Source organism: Mytilus galloprovincialis, chromosome 6, assembly GCF_965363235.1.
Source record: "Mytilus galloprovincialis chromosome 6, xbMytGall1.hap1.1, whole genome shotgun sequence".
Classification (NCBI taxonomy): domain Eukaryota; kingdom Metazoa; phylum Mollusca; class Bivalvia; order Mytilida; family Mytilidae; genus Mytilus; species Mytilus galloprovincialis.
In genome coordinates this window covers 2674642-2698947 of record NC_134843.1, presented here as the reverse complement: position 1 = coordinate 2698947, position 24306 = coordinate 2674642, and the positions used below count along the sequence as shown (strand labels likewise).

The window sequence follows — 24306 nt, the reverse complement described above, 5'->3', positions numbered from 1 at the left end:
AGGAAGATGTGGTATGAGTGCCAATGAGACAACTCTCCATCCAAGTAACAATTTATAAAAGTAAATCATTATAGGTCAAGGTATGGCCTTCAACATGGAGCATTGGCTCTGACCAAACGGCAAGCTATAAAGGGCTCCAAAAATTTAATGTAAAACCATTCAGACGGGAAAACCAACGGTCTAATCTATATAAAAACGAGAAACAAGAAACATGTATGAACTACATAAACAGACGACAACTACGGTACATCAGATTCCTGACTTAGGACAGGTGCAAACATTTGCAGAGGGATTAAACGTTTTAATGGTACCAAACCTTCTCCCTTTTCTGAAACAATAGTATAACATCTCAACATAGAAAGACAAACCATAAAATATCAATTGGAAGGCTTAACTCAATCGAAATACGCAAATTAACATACAATAAGGAAGTTTTATCTGTGATACCTGAATTTGTATGTCAAGTAATGAAATAAGATTTATGGAGATTGTTGTTTTAGTCTGGTAACTATATAATTTTTGGTCTTTATTCAAATTTGCAGTGAAAGTGTTGGCAACGAAAGAGAATGCAACGAACTCGGAAACAGGTGATACCAGTCAGGACAGTGCAGTAGAAACGGAGGAAAATACAAACAAAACAGAAACTGTAAAAAATGCAGACAGTGAAAAATCTTCTGGTGCTGAAAAAATGGATACCAATGAAGGAACTTGATTTGTTACAGAATATTAACTTATAAAAGGGAAAATAAAACTGTGAAAAACAAGAAAGTCATGTTTCAGTTTTTTAAAACAATATTTAACATTTAAAAATTGTTATCTTTCCCACAGCAATATATGAGCTAGCTATGATATAATTTTTGCTAGCTGTTACTGAAGTGTCATCTTTAAGAGCAAATTGTACTAGTCTTTAATTAATGGAGTTTTATGGGATGTAATTTAAAGGTCTGATAAAAATTATTCAGATATAATAAAAGATATACATAAACTGTTATCACAGATATATGTCTCACTTATTTGTAATTTCGATAATGCAAATGTTGAAATTGAAAAAGCAACACTTTAACATGTAAGTTTTGCACATTTTCAAAGTCAATGAACCATGAATGAAGGTACATGGCTTAACAATCTCTATGGAAATGAGATGTGCCAATTCTTATACAACTGCATACCAAATACCATTGACTTATCATAAGTAGTTCACTTTAAACAAACCTAAACACAAACTTATACATGCAAACTAAGCAAAATTTCTAAGTGAATAAACTATAACTGAGCGGACAGGGGTCATATAATTTCCATGGTAATGAGATGTGCCAATACTTATACAACTGCATACCAAATATCATTACCTTACCACTAGTGGTTCCCCATAAACCGACCTAATCACAAACTAATACGTGAAAACTAAGCAAACAATTTAAAGTCAATAGCCCATGACTGAGGAGGCAGGGCCAAATAATCTCCATGGAAATGAGTTATGCCAATGCTTATACAACTACATACCGATTATCATTAACTAATAACTAGTGGTTCCCCATAAACAGACCTAATCACAAACTAATATGTGAAAACTAAGCTTAAGTTTCAAAGTCAATAGACCATGACTGAGGGGGATGGGCTGAATAATCTCCATGGAGATGAGATATGCCAATGCTTGACACTAGTGGTTCCCCATAAACAGACCTAATCACAAACTAATACATGAAAACTATGCAAACATTTCAAAGTCAATAGACCATGACTGAGGAGGCAGGGCCAAATAACCTCCATGATAATGAGATGTGCCAATACTTGTACAACTGCATACCAAATATCTTTGACTCACCACTAGTGGTTCATCTTAAACTAGATCTAATCACAAACTAATACATTGTTAATGCCGCTGCCGATGCTGGAAACAGCAGACCTATGTCTCGTTTTTTTGACTCAGTCAAGCGAGAAAAAAAAACATTGGGTGACTTCTGAAGGAATAGATGCCTATAAAGGATGACTTTTGATTAATTTTCATGTTGGTAGTAAACTTTTTTCACAGATCTTCTCTGAAACTTCAACTATTTAAAAATGACACCTTAAAAAGGTTATACTATTGTCATTTGTTGATGTGGTTAATAAGTGTTTCTTGTTTCTCATTTTTTATATAGATTAGATCGTTGGTTTTCCCTTTTGAAATGTGTTATACATGTCATTTTTGGGGTCCTTTATAGCTTGCTGTTCCGTGTCGGCCAAAACTCTAGTGTTAAAGCCAGTACCTTGACCTATAATTGTTTACTTTTTACAAATTGTGACTTGGATGGAGAGTTGTCTCCTTGGCACTCATACCACATCTTATATCTATATACATATGGTATGGTCTGTACTGACATAAAAAAACATTAAAAAAGGTATACTGAATCAGACTTTCCTTGTAGTCATCAATCCACTTAACAGACACAACCACTTCTATATTTAACCCAAGATATTTGTCTAATTTGTGAATAGCATATAATATTAAAATAAATTAAGATACTAATGTCAATTTTGTCAGCCTCTCACTATTAGACTTCTAACAATTTGCAGATACCTTTATATCTTATTTCTGCTTTCATCTAGGCTAAAAAGAGTAGTGGAATTGAGATGTTTATGGTAAAAACCATGTTGTCATGTCTTTCATGTATTTTCTGTACCAGTGGTTAGATTATGGTTTCCAGATTAAGTATTTATGAGGAGTATTTAGATACAAGAAGATGTGATATGAGTGCCAACGAGACAACTCTCTGTTCAAGTCACTATATGTAAAAGTAAACCTTAAAGGTCAAAGTACGGTCTGACATCCTATTGTTTTGACCAAAGTGTAAAATTATGGAGTTGACGGTGGCACATACCAGGAACCCTTCTATGACAAAAAACAAGTGTCTTTTCATATATGTACCAAAAGATATGCCATCAACAGTTATTTTTCTTAAGGACAAAATCCTTAAGAAAAACAAAGTGTGAGAGTGTGTACAATGCAATTTTCCAAATAAATTATATTCCAAAGGGACACAAAATAAATGGCTAAAAATAAAAAAGAACATATGCTGAATTTTTATTCTGTATATATGTATATGGAATGCCGCGGGTAACAAAATACAAAATAAAAGTATACAATAACATTATAAAAACTTTCTGATAATACCTTAAGTTATCAATTCTGATATGTTTCAATTAGTAATAAATATAATAATATAATTATGTATAATTTAAGAAGTTTGTACAGTAACTGGTATTTACATTACTTCCTTTCTTACATGTCCCCTCTCTCTCCTTTCCTCCCCCCAAAAGCAAAACAAACAAAAGTACAATTTTACAAATAAATAAAAAATAACAAACTTTCGATAGTAGAAAATCTGATCTAATATCAAGATTTTTTTGGGGGAGGTACTGAAGTAACTGTTAAATCTTATAAATTATATATTACATAAATAAAACAAATTAGCCATGGAATTGACCAAAGAAACAGTCTCTACCAATGAATCAAAGGTAGATAACTCTTATGGTCATCTTTTGAGATCTAGAATTGAAATAAATGTTTATTCATGCTTAAAATTAAAATCATACATTCAAAATCACAGAATCATAATATAGATTTATATTCATTGCACAACTATAATCATATATTCAAAATCACAGAATCAAGATATACAATTTATATTCTTTGTTAAACTATATTTACATTCTTTTAAGGTATATTTAGATGGTGGTATGTCCCCAAAGGACCCATTAGTGACACATTCCCAGTTTCATTCTCAATTTTATTCTAAACTAAAACCTAAAAATTTAAATACAAAACCTTTCTACTATTCAGCATTTTATCATGGAAATATGAAAGCAGATCAAAAAGACCTTTTAAGCAAATGCATGACAAGTGTAACAGTTATCTAGCCTAGTTAAAGCTGATATGATTTGACAAGTCGGAATGTTATTAAGTAGTATAAACCTGTAGAGGTAGAGATATTTTAATTCCAGTCAAAGCCAAAAATGTACCAGAAATTACATATGAAACTTAAATCGTCATTGATGTCCAAGAACTTTTAATTCCAATCAATGTAGTTTTGTCTTATATAATATCCTTATACCTAATCTATAAAAATAAACTAGCTGTTAAATTCTGTCATACTTTATAGACCTTTAAGATAAACTAACTTTTCATAGGACCCCCTTTTTCTGATCTATGCAAAAGTTCTGGAAATGAAAAATAATTGTTAAAATTAAAGTACCAGGATATTGGTAGAATCATTACGCTGACAAAAAAACCCAGATATTATAGATATGTGAGTGAGAAACCAGTTGTTCAACCAAAGACTGACAATAACAATTAATTTTGGGCAGTTTTACATTTAATTTACAACAACAAATATACTAAAAGCTTAGCTACTGTAAATTCAGAAATTATTATGTGCATATAATTTTATTTTGGATGTAACGTATCTTCTGATTGGCTGATGTTATTTTGTTATGAGCCCATAAACATAATTTAGTCATGTGACCGTGACGTCATCAACATTTTTCCATGGTATTCTACGGTTTAAAACAGAATTTAGAATTAAATTATAAGAAATGACTGTAATATTTTTTCTGTCTATTCGAAATAACATAAAAAATGTGGTGCACACTGTTAAATAACCCGCTCACACGTTATTCAGTGTGCACCAAATTTTTTATGTTATTTCGAATAGACAGAATAAATATTACAGTCATTCCTTAAATATATTATTGTGATTATTCGCCATGATGGACAAAAAACATAAAATATACATAAATAGCAGAATGTGAATTCTTATTGTTGCAAAGCTCAACCAATCGCATTTATCACATTATAAAAACCTCACAATAATTTATGAATGTACTGTAACTTGATATGTGTAATGGCCTGTCATCACCTTCAAACTATCACAGTCAACTAAATTAGGCAGAATGATAATATGTAAATGAAAAATTTGTAATAAACTTGCACTAACAAACAAAAGTCGTTTACATACAAGGCCATAATTGATTTTACAATATATTAAACTATACATTATTTCAAATAAAATGCCATAGGATTTTATCATTATAGAGCACTTCTACAATAGCTATATTGTAAAAGATATCTAAATACAATTGTTCAACGTTTAAATTCAATGATTCAATCTATTGGCTTTTCTATGACTATCATATATTTAGAGTTAAAGATCTAATATTTATTATTGAAAGCCTTAGAATATGTTTAAAAACCATATAAAAAGGTCTCAAACTTAAGTTTATATCTTGGAGAAAAAATTGTTTAAAAATGTTTAATGATTATGCATTATAATGGCACTTAACTATAAAATGTTTCTCTATATATACATGATATAAGAATGTACAAAAATTGTCAGCAAAAAAAATTTGCTGATTCTAGGTTTTTCCCCCACAAAATTCAACTTCACAGACAACATGATCCTTATTACATAATTTCAAAGCTCTTAAATTCCAGCACCTCTTACTCTTGCAAACTTAACATTTCTATTAAAAAAGTGTAGTATTCTTATATTCTGTTAAGTACTTTGAAAGTAAGATAGTATTAGTGACAATCTTGGCTGATAAATTAATAGTATAAATTTGGTCAACCAAATTTTCTGTATAAATACTTTTTAATAGGTGGCTTTTTAGGAATATTCAAGTAAATCTTCATCACAAAGTTTACTCAATAGTTCATGAGAAAAATATTTCTGATGAGTTTGATACAAATAATAAAAGACAAGCGATAGCATATTCTCTCAAAGGCCACTGCGAGGCGATAAAAAAATGACAAATAAAAAAAAAGACGAACTACAAAGTCAAACTTAACAAACACCTTATACAAGAACATCTTCGCCAATGTCATCTAAACTCATACAGGAGCTCTGTGCATTGTGTCCAGCACTGACCATGTTTGCACCATTAGACTCTACACGATTATTACCTAACATGTTCTCATTTAAACTGACAGAGGATCTATGTATCTCACTTCTGTTACCAGCACACAAGTGTAAACTAACATTAGATCCTCCAAGTTGATGTTTCGATCTAGCAACTTCATGACTATCTTTATTTTTATCTAAGTCTTGCCTCATTCCATTTCTTCCAGTTAAGTTTACGTCCTTATTCTTGCTTTTGATTTCCCTCCTTCTAGATTCTTGATTGTTTAATATTCTATCAGTATTTCTATTTGGTAAGTGACCATTTGAAGAAATTTTGTCACACGAGTTATTACTTGCACCAGTTTTGTCTTGTGAGTTATTTCTTGCACCAGTTTTGTTGTGTGAGTTATTTCTTGCACCAGTATTTTCTTGGGAGATTTTCCTTGCAGCATGTGGTTGCTCTCTTTGTTGGTAGTTCATTGATTGTTTATTCTTATTCTGTTCTCTTCTTTGTAATTCATCATAATATTTCTTGCTTAAGACTGGATCTTTAGGTTTCAGTCTATCTCTGGCACTGGGTTGATTATTGTCGGAACCACCATTGACATTATCCCTTTCATTTGATTTCAATCTTTCCCTTGAACTTTGTTTGGTGTTGGGTGAATATTGATTTCTGGTATGTGACCTCTCTGGAGCTGATTGCTGACCAGCAGCAAAATTTGGATAGTCACTTGACCTTTGATGATCCTCTGGTGATCTATTCTGACCAGATCTTATTTGTCCAGTCTGTCCTCTGGCACCATTGTGATTTTGTGGTCTATCTTGATATAGGTTCCTGGTTCCCTTTTGAGATTCGTATCTTTTGGCATTATTGTCGGCTTGTTTTCTGTTCTTATCTTGATGATGTCTTCCAGTTGGAAGTTCAAGGTTAGAAACAGCTTGACCTTTGAATAACCTTGATTGTTGATCTTGATCTTCAAGATAAGCCTGATTAACAACTCCCAGATCTCTTGGTGACAAAATTTGTTCAGATCTTGCCTTTGTTAAGTTACTATTCTGTCCAATATTAGATATGTTACACATAGACTGTGTTCCAATAGTTGCTTGTATACTGTGTAAATCTGGCAGTCGACCAGTGTCTAACATGTGAAGTTTTGGCTGTCCATTAGAATGTTTATGGTAATTTCTGTGGACATTTGCGTGTCTTGTCTGTGTTGATGTCGAGACAGCATCTTGTTCAGAGATAGCACTGTTTGACGGAGACGTTCTCTGTCTCTCAATGATCGGACTGCCATTGTCGTCTAAAAAAGACTGATTAACATTCTCGGTGGAATAATATGGTGGTGCGGGATCACTTGAATCTTCCATCATCGGTGAATCTGCAGATTCACTGTACGGGGGAGGTTTTGGAGGATATTCTTCATCATCTGGCTGTATTTGAAAAAAACATAAAAAAAAAACATTATTCGGATTTTATACATCTTTCTTTCATAAATATACAGACAAATGATTGTATCTTTTTTTAAGTTCCGTCATTATCCTCTTAACCATTTTATTTTACTGTTGGGTTAAGTCTATTGAACACTACCAACATCTCCTTTAATTCATTAGAATAAACAACTAGACATCTTACCAAGAAGGATATTTGATACTAGAAGTGTTTCATATTTTTCATATTAGGGCCTTTAAAGCGAAGTATACCGTATGGGTTTTCTCATTGTAAAAGGGCACACAGTAGTCTATAATTGCTTTTATCCAATTCATTTGAGATTTGGTGGATAGTTGTTTTATTGGCAATCCTACCAAATCTCTGTATTTTTTTATTTATAGCCCATGCAAAAATTCTGTTTTATAAGGTAAAACTTACAACTGGTATTCCTGTAATTAACGCTTCATCGTAGGTTGGTGGGGCATCTGCTGGTCTCTGGAAATAATCATGGCCTCTTCTCCCTGTCGAACAATAAAGGTTTCAATTAATAATTTAAGGACGCCCATTGATTAGTCTTGTCTACATACCTCCACTTTTCATTAAGTAACCAGGTTTACTTTTAACTGAGAATTTTATGTGGAGATGAATTAATGGTATAAAAAAAATTCAGATGAATGCTGCTGCTGGCGTACAAAACATTGCTTGACAAGTAATACAGATTGTCTGTGTGTAATTCTCATTAATATAATCCTGGTCATTTCATTCACATGCATTTGTAACACAATTAGGAGAACAGTGGTGGATCCAGGTTGGTTCCGTGGGTTTGGAACCTGCCCTTTTTTTTAGACAATCAATGCATTTGAAAGGGGACATACAGTTGGATCCCCCACTAATCCTGGGTTGTGAACCCCATTTTTAATCAAAGCACTGTAAGCGCTGAAGGCAGTTAACCAAAAACCAAGACAAACATAATTATGAAAACTGTGGCAATGTTGCTTCAATTTTTTTTTAAAGATTTAAAAGAACAAACATTAAGACGTTACGCACGGTGTTCGGTTTAGTAATGGTAACGTTAGTTGACGTCGTTTTTCAATTTTTTCATCCTACTTCTGTACCAAACGTCAAAGCTTTGCAGCTTTTTATAAAACGGCTTGCATTTTGATGTTTAACTATTTATTTAAAAAAAAAAGACATATTAACATGACTAATTACTAGTATATATTTTTGACATCATATTCTTAACAAAATGAAAGTGTATATTTCAAATATTTGTCACTGCCCAAGCATGTCAATTGTTGCAAAATGCATTTATACATCCCCTATGATTCATCACAAGTATCTAGGACTAGGCATTTATATCGATTGGAAACAGCCAGTACCAAAGCTTTTTGTGCTTCAAGAGTATAAATGTTATTAACCCACCTTCAACTAGTTTTCTAACTACAGTTCGCAAATAATTTCAGGGTCTTTTTATTTGTATTTTCAACATCAAATAAGTGTCTTTCAAGAAGATTATAATGAAAAATAATCCTTGTTCAGGTCAATCGCAGCAACAGCTACTATTTATCCTCTGTTTGCTTTATCTATAATTCTAGTTTCATCCTCAGATTTTAAAATGAAAACGGCAGTTTAGAATTGTTGATTTTATTTAAAATTAAAAAGTCATCTACAGTCCTTGAAATATAATGAGTAATTTCAAATGCATCTGTTTGTCGTATGCGTGGAAATGACTTTTAGTGTATACAACATATACAATCGTACTAGCAGACGCATCCATGTTACTAGAATCCAAAAATGAAAGCTTCGGCATGTTTAAAGCTTGTGCTACATATATATTCATCCGAAAATTTAGAGTAATATTTTGATAAATTTACATGTAAATTAACACGTGAAAATCGCTGGATCATATCAAGAAAATCATGATTGAATCATGCTTTTAGAGCTGTATATGCGGTATGGGCTTTGCTCATTGTTGAAGGCCGTACGGTGACCTACAGTTGTAAATTTCTGTGTCACTTTGTTTAAAATGCAATTCTTTTGCATTAAAAACACCTAATCTTTTGCATGATACTTTTATTTATCCGACGCTTTAACGATTAGCAAATGGCTTAAAAATTTTGATGGAAGTCAAATTTTCTTGTTGATTTAAATAATTATTCAAAAAAAATATCTCCCAAAATAATATCATTACACAGAAAGTGTCAAATGCTAAAGACACAACATGCTACATTTTCAGTAAATGGGAAATACAATTATATACTATAACGTTACATTCACGTTCCGTGCAAAAATCGTTCAATATGGACGTGGTAACATTTACGGGAGACACGGACAACTTATTGGAAATTGATGAAAAATTTGGCGTGTCCTTAACCTTAAAGGCTTAACCAAATCTTTAAAAAAATCACATTTCAGTAATAACATTTGTTTGCATAGTTCATTTGTCTGTCACAAATCTAAAATACCCTAAATTATCATCGTACTAAAAAATCTTGAACAATGGCTCTATGGTAACATTTACGGGAGACACGGAAAATACTGAAAAAAAAAATGGGAGAAGCTATGTTGAAAATAAAAGTATTTTTGTAAAATTCAATAAAATCACATTTTTATGTAGAGGTGGCGAACCTTTCCTATTATTTATATAAAAATATTATAATATTAAAGTGTTAGCTTTCATTTTTGTGTACTCGAATTTTCAAATCTTACAGCTATATGGAATTTCGAAAATGGCTGCTAGATTGCGAACTGACAGGATATTTATCGTGACCGTTTAACATGATAAATATGATCATATCATATCCCATCTGTACAAATTTTATCGAAATCCATTCAGTAGATAGTATTTTTTCTTCGTTTATATTTGGAGGGTTGCCGTTTGTTGTTACGTCTTACACGGCAAATACGGCAAATTATGAACACAAAATCATTGTTTAATCATATAATGAGACGTAACATTTAATTTATTAAAATCAGGTTTTATTTAATTTCTATTCAAATGAAAAATCAAGAAAAGTTACTATTCAATAATGCGTAGATTTGATTTGTTTTTGTCATACTTATGCATCAAGAAATGGTCAAATGAAACATAGACCGAATACCGTGCGTAACGTCTAAGCATTCATATATTGTACATTTATATTCATTTAATGAATTAATCATTAAGGCAAATAATTCATATTTTATCAAAGTTTTCAAAAGCAACGCATATATCAAGTATATTTTTTTCATGGTCATGAGTCTGCAGTGGTACAAGTTCGCAATGATTGCAGAGTTCTTTTAGTTGATAGTTAACGTTGGTATTAGTTGACTGTTAGTAGTTCAAGTTGACTTTAGTATGAGCTTGTAAAAGTATGAATGGACTTGCTTCCCTTGAAAGAAAACTGATTTTGTGTTCTACAGTACAAAAGTTATGAGACACAAATCAGACAAATGTTAACTACCGGGATCAAAGGTGACTATAGTAAATGTAAATGACCCCCACCTTCACCCCAAGTCCATGATGTCTAAGTTTGGAATAAAATGACAGGTAATTATAAAACAAAGCTCCCATAATTATTTATTCCCATGGTCACCTGACATTGGGCAAAGTCTAGTACACATTGGTTAGGTCTGATATATGATATGCATGTGTGACGACAATGAGATTGACCTTGTATGTCATTCAATCTTTTTGAAATGACAAACAGGAATGAATATGGTTTAGGTGTTGGTATCTCAATCTTTTACAAGTTCTCTAAACACACACAAGAGAGTGATCAGTGTGTGACCCTAGGGACTACCCCTTAATTTCATTTGATTTTTTATATTGTTCCATACATGAATATATATGGTTAAGGGTGGGGATTTCGACCATTATCAAGTTTTCACACAGGAGGGGGTGGGGTGACCCCAGTGACTTCCTCTATATTTCATTTGATTTGTTATATTGTCCAATACATGAATATATATGGTTGAGGGGTGGGGATCTCATCTGTTTCCAAGTTATCAAACAGGAGGGGATAGGGGGGCCCTAAGGACTCTCCCTATATTTCATTTGATTAGTTCTTTTGTCCCATACATGAATATAAATTATATATATATTTTTTTTTTTATTTTTTTTTAAAGGTTTCATATTTTATTGAAATCTGTACATTTGTTAGTTGAATACATCGAATACCGGTACCTTATCCCGGCTTCGTTAACATTAGTAAATAACATATACATGCAGATATTAGTATTTGTTAGTAATTTACATATTATAATGACATAATAAAATAAAAATATATACCATAACAGAAATAACAATTTGAATGTTCCTTAACAATATAAATAGCTTAAAATTTACTATACTTTAAATAACAAAACATACAGATATATATATATAAAATATGTTTGAAGTAGAAAAAGAAAGAAACTAGAGGCTCTAAAGAGCCTGTGTCGCTCACCTTGGTCTATGTGAATACTAAACAAAGGACACAGATGGATTCAAGACAAAATTGTGGTTTGGTAATGGTGATGTGTTTGTAGATCTTACTTTACTGAACATTCTTGCTGCTTACAATTATCTCTATCTATAATGAACTTGACCCAGTAGTTACAGTGGAAAATGTTAGTAAAATTTTACAAATTTTGTGAAAATTGTTAAAAAAAAAAATGACTATATAAAGGGCAATAACTCCTTAGGGGTCAATTGACCATTTTGGTCATGTTGACTTCTTTTTAGGTCTTACTTTGCTGTACATTATTGCTGTTTACAGTTTATCTCTATCTATAATAATATTCAAGATAATAACCAAAAACAGCAAAATTTCCTTAAAATTACCAATTCAGGGGCAGCAACCCAACAACAGGTTGTCTGATTCATTTGAAAATTTCAGGGCAGATAGATCTTGACCCGATAATTTTTTTTTACCCATGTCAGATTTGCTCTAAATGCTTTGGTTTTTGAGTTATAAGCCAAAAACTGCATTTTACCCCTATGTTCTATTTTTAGGCGTGGCGGCCATCTTGGTTAGTTGGCCGGGTCAGCGGACACATTTTTTAAACTAGATACCCCAATGATGATTGTGGCCAAGTCTGGATTAATTTGGCCCAGTAGTTTCAGAGGAAAAGATTTTTGTAAAAGATTACTAAGATTTACGAAAAATGGTTAAAAATTGACTATAAAGGGCAATAACTCCTAAATTGGTCAACTGACCATTTTGGTCATATTGACTTATTTGTAAATCTTACTTTGCTGAACATTATTGCTGTTTACAGTTTATCTCTATCTATAATAATATTCAAGATAATAACCAAAAACAGTAAAATTTCCTTAAAATTACCAATTCAGGGACAGCAACCCAACAACAGGTTGTCCGATTCATCTGAAAATTTCAGGGCAGATAGGTTTTGACCTGATAAACAATTTTACCAATGTCAGATTTGCTCTAAATGCTTTGGTTTTTGAGTTATAAGCCAAAAACTGCATTTTACCCCCATGTTCTATTTTTAGCCATGGCGGCCATCTTGGTTGGTTGACCGGGTCACCGGACACATTTTTAAAACTAGATACCCCAATGATGATTGTGGCCATGTTTGGTTTAATTTAGCCCAGTAGTTTCAGAGGAGAAGATTTTTCTAAAAGATGACTAAGATTTACGAAAAATGGTTAAAAATTGACTATAAAGGGCAATAACTCCTAAAGGGGTCAATTGACCATTTCGGTGATGTTGACTTATTTGTAAATCTTACTTTGCTGAACATTATTGCTGTTTACAGTTTATCTTTATCTATAATAATATTCAATATAATAACCAAAAACAGCAAAATTTCCTTAAAATTACATATTCAGGGGCAGCAACCCAACAACGGGTTGTCTGATTCATCTGAAAATTTCAGGGCAGATAGATCTTGACCTGATAAACAATTTTACCCCATGTCAACTTTGCTCTAAATGCTTTGGTTTTTGAGTTATAAGCCAAAAACTGCATTTTACCCCTATGTTCTATTTTTAGCCATGGCGGCCATCTTGGTTGGTAGGCGGGGTCACGCCACACATTTTTTAAACTAGATACCCCAATGATGATTGTGGCCAAGTTTGGTTTAATTTGGCCCAGCAGTTTCAGAGGAGAAGATTTTTGTAAAAGTTAACGACGACGGACGACGACGGACGACGACGACGACGGACGCCGGACGCAAAGTGATGGGAAAAGCTCACTTGGCCCTTTGGGCCAGGTGAGCTAAAAATACACAAAATCATAGTGAATTCTGCATTATCTAAGACCAGATATTGGAGAGAACTGATAATTTGAGAGAAAAAAATATAAAAAATAAAAAAAAAGTTTTGCCTAGATGAATTTTGATTTAAAACATCCTATCCTATTTCTGTCAAATTTAAACATAAAGGTTTGCTTCTATATGTTTGTACATTTATTTATTTAACTGTCAAATAATATAGTGAAAGTATTCCACATTTCATCGAAAATTTCCAGTTTCTTGTTTCTTACAGCAATGTGTTTCTCAATACAGTTAGTAAGTAAGTAAATTTTATTTAGAGTCGGCATATATATACATAATAACAGAGAAAAAAAAATGAGCTCTGGTGAGCTCTTTAACCGACTATCACATAAAAAACATGCAGCATCATGCAAATACTACCAAATAAAACTAAAAAAACATGCAATATAATGAAAGCAACTCTATTTGATATGTGAGCCTCCAGAGTCAAAGTTCATGTGGCAAGTGCCTCTATGTGCATTGAAACGGGGGAATCAGCAAATCACTTGGGATCATAAAATATAACAGACTAAAAGCATAAAAACAATAAATAAATAAATATAAGCACTAGCATTTAATGGCAGATATATTAAAAAAACTAGAGGCTCTAAAGAGCCTGTGTCGCTCACCTTGGTCTATGTGCATATTAAACAAAGGACACAAATGGATTCATGACAAAATTGTATTTTGGTGATGGTGATGTGTTTGAAGTTCTTACTTTACTGAACATTCTTGCTTCTTACAATTATATCTATAATGAACTTTGCCCATTAGTAACAGAGAAAAATATTTGGTAAAAATTTACATAAATTTACCAAATTAATGAAAATTGTTAAAAATTGACTATAAAGGGCAATAACTCCTTAAGGGGTCAATTGACCATTTAGGTCATGTGGACTTATTTGTAGATCTTACTTTGATGAACATTATCGCTGTTTACAGTTTATCGCTATCTATAATAGTATTCAAGATAATAACCAAAAACAGCAAAATTTCTTTAAAAATTACCAATTGGAGGGCAGCAACCCAACAACCGGTTGTCCAATTCATTTGAATATTTCAGGGCAGATATATATTGACTTGATTAACAATTTAACTCCTTGTCAGATTTCCTCTAAATGATTTGGTTTCAGAGTTGTAAGCAAAAAACTACATTTTACCCCTGTTCTATTTTTAGCCGTGGTGGCCATCTTGGTTGGATGGCCAGGTCATCGGACACATTTTTCAAACAAGGTACCTCAAAGATGATTGTGGCCAAGTTTGAAATAATTTGGCCCAGTAGTTTCAGAGGAGAAGATTTTTGTAAAAGATAACTAAGATTTACGAAAAATGGTTAAAAATTGACTATAAAGGGCAATAACTCCTAAAGGGGTCAACTGACCATTTCGGTCATGTTGACTTATTTGTAAATCTTACTTTGATGAACATTATTGCTGTTTACAGTTTATCTCTATCTATAATAATATTCAAGATAATAACCAAAAACGGCAAAATTTCCTCAAAATTACCAATTCAGGGGCAGCAATCCAACAACAGGTTGACCGATTCATCTGAAAATTTCAGGGCAGATAGATCTTGACCTGATAAACATTTTTACTCCGTCAGATTTCCTCTAAATGTTTTGATTTTGAGTTATAAGCCAAAAACTGCATTTTACCCCTATGTTCTATTTTTAGCCGTGGCGGCCATCTTGGTTGGTTGACCGGGTCACGCCACACATTTTTTAAACTAGATACCCCAAAGATGATTGTGGCCAAGTTTGGATTAATTTGGCCCATTAGTTTCAGAGGAGAAGAGTTTTGTAAAAGATTACTTAGATTTATGAAAAATGGTTAAAAATTGACTATAAAGGGCAATAACTCCTTAAGGGGTCAACTGACCATTTCGGTCATGTTGACTTATTTGTAAATCTAACTTTGCTGAACATTATTGCTGTTTACAGTTTATCTCTATCTATAATAATATTCAAGATAATAACCAAAAACGGCAAAATTTCCTCAAAATTACCAATTCAGGGGCAGCAACCCAACAACAGGTTGACCGATTCATCTGAAAATTTCAGGGCAGATAGATCTTGACCTGATAAACATTTTTACCCCCATCAGATTTCCTCTAAATGCTTTGGTTTTTGAGTTATAAGCCAAAAACTGCATTTTACCCCTATGTTCTATTTTTAGCCGTGGCGGCCATCTTGGTTGGTTGACCGGGTCACGCCACATATTTTTTAAACTAGATACCCCAAAGATGATTGTGGCCAAGTTTGGATTAATTTGGCCCAGTAGTTTCAGAGGAGAAGATTTTTGTAAAAGATTACTTAGATTTATGAAAAATGGTTAAAAATTGACTATAAAGGGCAATAACTCCTAAAGGAGTCAACTGACCATTTCGGTCATGTTGACTTATTTGTTAATCTAACTTTGCCGAACATTATTGCTGTTTACAGTTTATCTCTATCTATAATAATATTCAATATAATAACCAAAAACAGCAAAATTTCCTCAAAATGACCAATTCAGAGGCAGCAACCCAACAACGGGTTGACCGATTCATCTGAAAATTTCAGGGCAGATAGATCTTGACCTGATAAACATATTTACCCCTGACAGATTTCCTCTAAATGCTTTGGTTTTTGAGTTATAAGCCAAAAACTGCATTTTACCCCTATGTTCTATTTTTAGCCGTGGCGGCCATCTTGGTTGGTTGACCGGGTCACGCCACACATTTTTTAAACTAGATACCCCAATGATGATTGTGGCCAAGTTTGGTTCAATTTGGCCCAGTAGTTTCAGAGGAGAAGATTTTTGTAAAAGTTAACGACGACGGACGACGGACGACGACGGACGACGGACGACGATGACGGACGCCGGACGCAAAGTGATGGGAATAGCTCACTTGGCCCTTCGGGCCAGGTGAGCTAAAAATGCATAAAAAGCAGAGCAAAAGGCCATTATAAAAGATCCTGTATTTTCTTTTGCACTCCAAATAATGTAAGTCTTCTCTTAAAATATTTACAACTAAAAATATAATGTCTGATATGCAGAAAAATCAGGTTGGTCACATTTCTACTACATGCTTTTGAGATATCTCCAAAAATACAATTTTGAATATTAAACGGAATACTTATACCATTTGAAAGAAACCAATGTTTAGTTTCATTTAAAAATATTTGTACAATCTCACAATTCCAAAACAAGTGTTCAATTGTTTCATCTTCTTTTTGACAAAATGTACAATTTGGGTTATCAATTATTTTTATTTTATACAATAATTTGTTTGTTCCTAAAATACGCTGATTGATTCTATACTGTAACCATTGCAATTTGGTATTATTTGTAACTACAAAAGGTAGTCAAAAAATTTCTTTCCATTCCCCTTTTTCACAATTTATAATTTCATCCCATTTTCTTTGCCCATTTGATATAATATTATTCTTGATAAGTATTGAATACATATCTTTTGTTCCCCTTGAGCTTCTCAACAGAATTTTCAAAAAGGATGGAATAAATGGAGTCAATAACTTATAATCATCAACAGCATAGTTTTTTGCTGCTTTTTTAACAGCAGAAATAATACTGTTATATTTCATAGCATTTTCTTCAATATCAAAATTTTCCTTTAACTGGGCAATGGAGAGAAATTTTTCATTTTCAGACATAATGTCATTTATGGAACAAATACCTTTGTTAAACCATTCTACATAAAAAGCTGGTTTATTACCAATTTTTATACATCTATTGAACCACAATGAACTTGACAAAAAAAAATCCCATGTATGGGTTTCTTCTTTAGTAATAATCATATCCCATGCATCAATAACATCCTTCCAAAATTTGTTTTTTACATTATTTTTAATTTGGGATAAATATCCCTTTCCACCTTTGAATAGTCTATCTCTATTTACTGTTGACAAAAATACATTTTTCCATTTACATTCTGAACGAAAAAGTTTTCTAACCCATGTTGACTTTAAAGCTATGATAAATAGGTTAAGATTAATCATTTTTAAACCTCCCTCACAATAATTTTTTTGTAATATTTCTTTCTTTATCCTGTGCACAGGTGAATCCCAAATAAAGGTGTAGCAAATTTCATTAATCTTTTTTATAATCGCATCCCTAGGATTTGGTAATGAGATAATTAAATGATTTAAGACAGGTAGAATTAAAGTTTTTACCACAGTTATTTTACCAATAACAGTAAGATTTCTCCTAGACTAAGATTTAATTAATTTCTTTATGACCAGAAGTCTCTGTTCATAATTTATATCAACAATTTTATCTAAATCTACATCAAAATGAATTCCCAGTAAAATCTGTTGTACCCCAGGATAACTTTCTTTCAGGACATAAGACATCATTACTATATTTTTTGTTCCCAATCCAAACTACTTGTGTTTTTGTGAAATTGATATTAAGCCCAGAAAGTTTAGCATACCAATCTAATTCAATTAATGCTTCATTAAGAGACTGTTCACTTCCGTCTAGAATTAATGATGTATCATCGGCAAACTGTGATAACTTATGTTCTACTCTCGTCACATTTATTCCACATATTTTTTTATTTCCCCGAATTCTGATTGCTAAAATTTCTGCACACAGTATAAATAGATAAGGTGATAAAGGATCACCTTAACGGCAACCATGTCCTACCTTAAAAAAATCTGAAAGGTTACCTCCTTGATTAACAGCAGATGAAATATTTTTGTAGAACACTTTAACCCAGTTTATAATGTATTCTCCAAAATTAAAAAATTCTAAAACACTATAAAGAAAATCCCAAACAATAGTATCAAAAGCTTTTTCAAAGTCAATCAAAAGTAATAAACCAGGTATGTCATTTTCTTCAGTAAATTGTAAAATGTCATCTAATATTATCCCCAATATAACACCCACTAATAAAACCAGTCTGATCAAGATCAATCAGTTTACATAACACTTTTTTAAATCTACTAGCTATAACTCCTGAACCAATTTTGTAAACAGTATTTAATAATGATATAGGTCGCCAATTTTTAAGAAAATGTCTTGGTTTATTATCTGTTGGCAGACATGTTATAATCCCTTGTTTTTGAGTAACTGATAATTCCCCAATAATATATCCAAAGTTTAATGCTTTTACAACAAATGACTTTAAATCTCTCCAGAAAAACTTAAAAAATTCAGTTGAAAAACCATCAGATCCAGGTGATTTATCATTTTTCATCTTTTGTAAAACACAACTTGCTTCATCAATAGTTATCTCCCCTTCTAGACTCATCTGTTCCTCTACAGATAATTTATTAAAATTACAATCTTTTAGATCCCTTTCCAAATCACTGGCTTAACAATAATTAACCTCCCTTTTCTTGTATAAATTTTCATAAAATGTTTTAACCTCCTTCAAGATATCAAACTGGTTAACAACAACTTTCCCATCTTCTAACTCTACTCTTGGGATAAGTTTGTTTGTAAAATTTGTTGATTCAAGCCCACAAAAATATTTTGATGGTTTTTCTCCTTCCTCGACCCACTTAACTCTAGAACGTATAATTCTAACCCTCAATTTTTCTTGTCTTATCATTTCTAACTCTTGCTTCTTACTTTCTAATATTTGCCATGATTTTTTATTCAAAGCAGCTTCTAAAAATTCTATTTCTTGTAAAAGTTTTTTTTCCTTTATATCCCTTTGTTTTCCCTTGTAACTCCAATACGAGATAGTTTTACCTCTAATTTCTAATAATAATATCTCAAGAAATAATTGATTATCAATAGTTAAATGGAGATCATCATTACAAATTTCCTGTATACTTTCAAAATTATAGACCAATGCACCATATTGTTTTTTTACTTCTAAAATCTTTTCTTTAACACTATCAATATATTCTTTGTCATATAGTAGAGAATTGTTGAACTTTCACAGTCCTTTACCACGTATAAAAGGGTTAAATTCTAGTTCTAAAACCACAATGGAGTGGTCTGAACGGTAGCTAGACTCTATTTTACAATTTGATAAATTTGATAACAGAGAATCCGGAATTACAAAAAAAATCTAGTCTAGCTTGTTTAAAGGGTGTTTTTTTTCGCCAGGTGTATCTTCTTAAGTCTGGAAAAAGTTCTCTGAAAGGATCTACAAGTGACCATTGGTTTATAATTTCTTACACTTTATCTCTAGCATTAGGATTATTTACATGTAAATAATTATAACAATCAATATTTGGATACAATACTAAATTAAAATCACCACAAAGTATAAAACTTTCATTTCCAAAATCTTCAACAGTGTTCATAATCTTGTCATAAAAATTTGGACTGTCTGTATTAGGACCATACACTGAGACAAGAGTTATCTTTTGTTCACCAATCACAATATCTTTAATGCTATGTAATTACCATTTAAATCTCCCTTTTCTTTTAATACTTTAAATTCAAAATTATTATTTCATAAAACTGCAACTCCTCTTGAATTTGTTAGGTAAGATGAAAAGTAGCATTCATATCCCCACATCGATCCTATACTTCTCTCGATGTCTGTGGTAAAATGATTATCCTGTATGCAATAAATATTATAATTTTTAGATTTCAAAAAATTAAAAACGTCTTTTCTCTTGTTAGTATTTCCTAAACCCTGACAATTAAATGTCAAAACTTAAAGTGAAATCATTACAGAAAGCAAAATTTCCCATCAGTATGTACACAAATGAAATGTGTGACAAATACAAATTCATCTGGCAAACAAAGATTTGACATAATAAATAAGTCATATTCATAAAACAGTAGTTTGAAAGCAAAATATCAGAGAAGAAAAAAAAACTTAAATAAAAATATAAGTAAAGATTAAAGAAGACAGGCATACACCTACCTTGAAAAGAAGTGCAGTACATTTTTTGCAAAAAAACTACATTTATACATATTCTGATTTTCTTTTTACAAACTATAAAGTGAAAATGACCTAAAAGATGTTCTGTAATCTTGAGTATATTTGAATGTAAGATATGTGTATAGCATTACAATATAGACAAATGTACAGCAAGTTTAATATCCCTGTCTTATTCTGAAGGTAATGTCATCATACATTCCAATTTTCAACTGTAAACCACTAGGAGTTCTGCCATAAACACCACAATTGAAATACCAAACCTGGTCATAACGTTGGCTTTTTTCTAGTCTATGTATAAGTTCCATATTCCTTTGTCTAACATCATCAACAAATTTCACTTTGACTGATAGTTCTTTTCTCACACGCATAACCTTTCTTTAAATTATATGGTTTTATTAAAGGTGGGGATAACTACTGTTTCCAAGTTCTCAAACAAGAATGGTGGGGTGACCACAGGGATTCCCCCTATATTTCATTTAATTTAGAGGTGGGGATCTCAACTGTTTCCAATTTCTCAAACAGGAGGGGTGGGGTGACCGCAGGGACTCCCCTATAATTCATTTGATTTGTTATATAGTCCCATACATGAGTATATATGGTTAAGGGGTGAGGATCTCGACTGTTTCCAAGTTCTCAAACAGGAGGGTGTACAGTGACCATAGGGACTCCACCTATAATTCATTTGATTTGTTATATTGTCCCATACATGAATACATATGGTTTAAGGGTGGGGATCTAGACCCTTTTCAAATTCTCAAACAGGAAGGGGTAGATTGGCCCCACGAATGTGACAAAAATGCAGTTTAGGCATAAGACAATATTTGTAATTTATCGTTGAATTGTAATCCATGATTAATACCCATTTGAACAATACGTTAACGAAAACTACATATAAAATCATCCTTTTATCCTCGGTTGTTACGAGACGCGTTAATTGTTGCTAGGGTGCTCTCTTCGAGGTCCGCGCTCTTAGTATATAAAGACACTGATTTATAGTGCGAGTTCGCTCATTTATTAATTGGCCGACGACGGATGAACATCGGAAAGTGAATACCAGCCAATAAAGTAGTTTAAAAGGAAAGTTTGTAAACCTAGTTTGAGTTGAAAGCTTGTGGTTTTGAAGCAAGCGGTTTTTGAAGTCTTTACGATTGTTGCAAGCTACCGGGTTGTTCCGATACTGTAATTTCCCGGGGGGAATGGTCGCAGTCCCTCGAACAGGTGGTTTGTAAAAGTCTGGTGACTTTGGTGCTTCGGAGACTAAGTATTACAATTATTGCAAGCTACCGTGTTGTTCCGAAACTGTAATTTCTCTCGGGAATGGTCGCAGTCCCTCGAACAGATAGCTTGTAATAATCTGGTGACTTATGTGCTCCGGAGACTAAGTGCTTCAAAACTAGTTGTCTCAGGAACTAGGTGCTTCAGGGACTAGTTGTCTCAGAGACTGGGTGTCTCAGAACTAGGTGTTTCAGGAACCTAGGATTTTTGAAGCTTGTTCTTAAGTTTAATATAATTGTTTTTCAAATCAGTTGGGACCTCGGAGTCAGTGAAAGGATCAAGGATAAATTGAGGTTCTAGTTTTCAGACTACTTTTTGATAAAAAGTTATTTGTGTAAATAGTGTTATTTCTTTATTAAGTTTCAAAGTTGGTCTTGTAGTTTTAAGTAAAGCCTCCAAGTTGTAGTTAGGTTTTTGAGTTAATTAAAAGATTGATATTGGAGTATCTCAGATTCTGTGAAAACGGATACGAACATATAGTTCATAAGCCAAACACGTTACACGAACTCCACCTATATTTCATATGATTTGTTATATTGGCCCAAGACCACAATTAATGACCCCACTTTTCGTTGTTCACGAAAATAGTTCCCTATAATAATTAAAGTGTATTTTTTCCTTTGCCTTTTTCATTCATTTCTTAGTTTTTAGGGGGTGGAAATGAAAGAAGATAGGTGAAATAAATTTTTGTTCAATGTATTTTAACTGATTTTAATATGGAAAGAGTGATAAGGCCAAGAGCAAAAAGGTGATATTTACAGTCTTCGGAACATCTCTTGACTTGTCCATTGGGGTATGGATGTGTATTGGCTAAATTTGTAAGATGTGTGAATGCAATCTATCTGAATTTTGGATATATTTTTAGACTAATACTATACATTACACACACAAAAAATTTGACAAAAAGATTCTGTGCAATTTTTTTAATGTGGCAAAAAGTTATAAAGAACTAATAGAGGAATTAATTGTGGTCTGTGGCCTATTGTCCCATACATGAATATATATGGTTTAGGGGTGAGGATCTCGACTTCCAAGTTCTTAAACAGGAGGGTGTACAGTGACCCTTGGGACTCCACCTATAATTCATTTGATTTGTTATATTGTCCCATACATGAATATATATGGTTTAGGGGTGGGGATCTCGACCGTTTCCAAGTTCTCAAACAGGAGGGGTGGGGTGACCCCAGGGACTCCCCCTCACTCGGCGTATTTCATTTGATTAGTTATATTGTCCCATACATGAATAAATATGGTTTAGGGGAGGGGATCTCGATTGTTTCCAAGTTCTCAAACAGGAGGGGTGGGGTGACCCCCAAGGACTCCCCCTGTATTTCATTTGATTAGTTATATTGTCCCATACATGAATAAATATGATTGAGGGGAGGGATCTCGACTGTTTCCAAGTTCTGAAACAGGAGGGTGTGGGGTGACCCTAGGGACTTCCCCTATATTTCATTTGATTAGTTATATAGTCCCATACATGAATGTATAAAGTTGAGGGGTGGGGATCTCATCCGTTTCAAAGTCATCAAACAGAAGGGGGTAGAGTGGCCAAAAGGACTCCACTGCACTATTTGTGAAAATAAACTGGCCAGTAAGAAACTTCCAGCTATTTTAACTGACCCATCAAAATTGAGAAAAAAATAACCATTGAAATTGCAGTAATATGTTTACACTTTAAAAGCATCTAACAAGCATTATCAACATTTATCATTGATAAAGAAAATTAATACTGTCACCAGGAACATATATTGTTAATTTGTAATGTATTGGATTTTGACATTATGATTAAAATTTGTCAAAAAGTAATTTTGAGTTTCTGTACAAAATATTTTCTGCTTTTTTCTCTTTTACATATATCATTTGGTTTTCAATTCTAGAGTTTATATTTATTTACCATGCATAGATGTATTTTGTCACCTGTCTGGATTTTTTTTTAGTTGATCGCCCAAACCTGGAATTACCCTTATCCGCTTCCGGAATCGGATCTGATATTGTAATTGTCTCACGGCATTCATTTTGTTTTCAATGTTGTTTTTGTCAGTCAGATACGATTTTTACTCCAATTTACACATTATTTGTCAGCAATTTTCTGTATAAAGCTAGCGGTTGAACAAAATGAACATTGCTGTCATGAATAATAATGATGAAAGTTTTTGAGATCGTTTATTTAGAGACTTTGGTAAAAAGGTTTGCAAAGATATTTTTTTTAAGTGGAAATTCCGTCGGGCGTAGAAAGTAACCAATTTGAAAGTCCGACTGCAAAAGTGGAAGGTCGCGGACCTCGGACCACCGCTAATTTAAACCCCTGCCTCCAAATTGAAAAGATAGGAAAATTACATCTTCAAATTTGAAATTGCCGCCAACATCATGAACAGTTGAACTTATTTTAATAGACTACTGAAGTAGTTGACTACGTATTGACAACAAACAATATTCCTACGACTTTTGGCATTTGGGAAATCTAAACTACTTGTCTTTAGAGATTTTCGGCGATTAAATAATTCATACATTTGTTCTTTGACATCTTAGCCAAAAGCTCAGGGGATAATAAACTACATAAGGATTCCTAATGAGCTCTTCTTCCTATGTGCAACTTCAAAACTTTTTGGTGATTCGACGAACATT

At 32.6% G+C, this 24306-nt stretch overlaps 2 protein-coding genes across 2 annotated transcripts in view; one reads left to right on the top strand and one right to left on the bottom strand.

Moving 5' to 3' along the window:
- The window catches only part of LOC143078706 (RNA cytosine-C(5)-methyltransferase NSUN2-like), a 41444-nt gene extending 40446 nt beyond the window's left edge, over window positions 1-998 (top strand). The window contains exon 21 of the mRNA XM_076253620.1: window positions 543-998. Within this exon, the coding sequence (XP_076109735.1) occupies window positions 543-712 (170 nt within the window). The 3' untranslated portion in view covers window positions 713-998. The remainder of the gene's footprint in view (window positions 1-542) is intronic.
- A 4696-nt stretch (window positions 999-5694) lies between these two features.
- LOC143078704 (uncharacterized) overlaps window positions 5695-24306 on the bottom strand; it is a 34225-nt gene continuing 15613 nt past the window's right edge. The window contains exons 13-14 of the mRNA XM_076253618.1: window positions 7747-7829; window positions 5695-7310 (exon numbers count right to left, since the gene is read on the bottom strand). Coding sequence (XP_076109733.1) covers window positions 5835-7310; window positions 7747-7829 — 1559 coding nt within the window. The 3' untranslated portion in view covers window positions 5695-5834. The remainder of the gene's footprint in view (window positions 7311-7746; window positions 7830-24306) is intronic.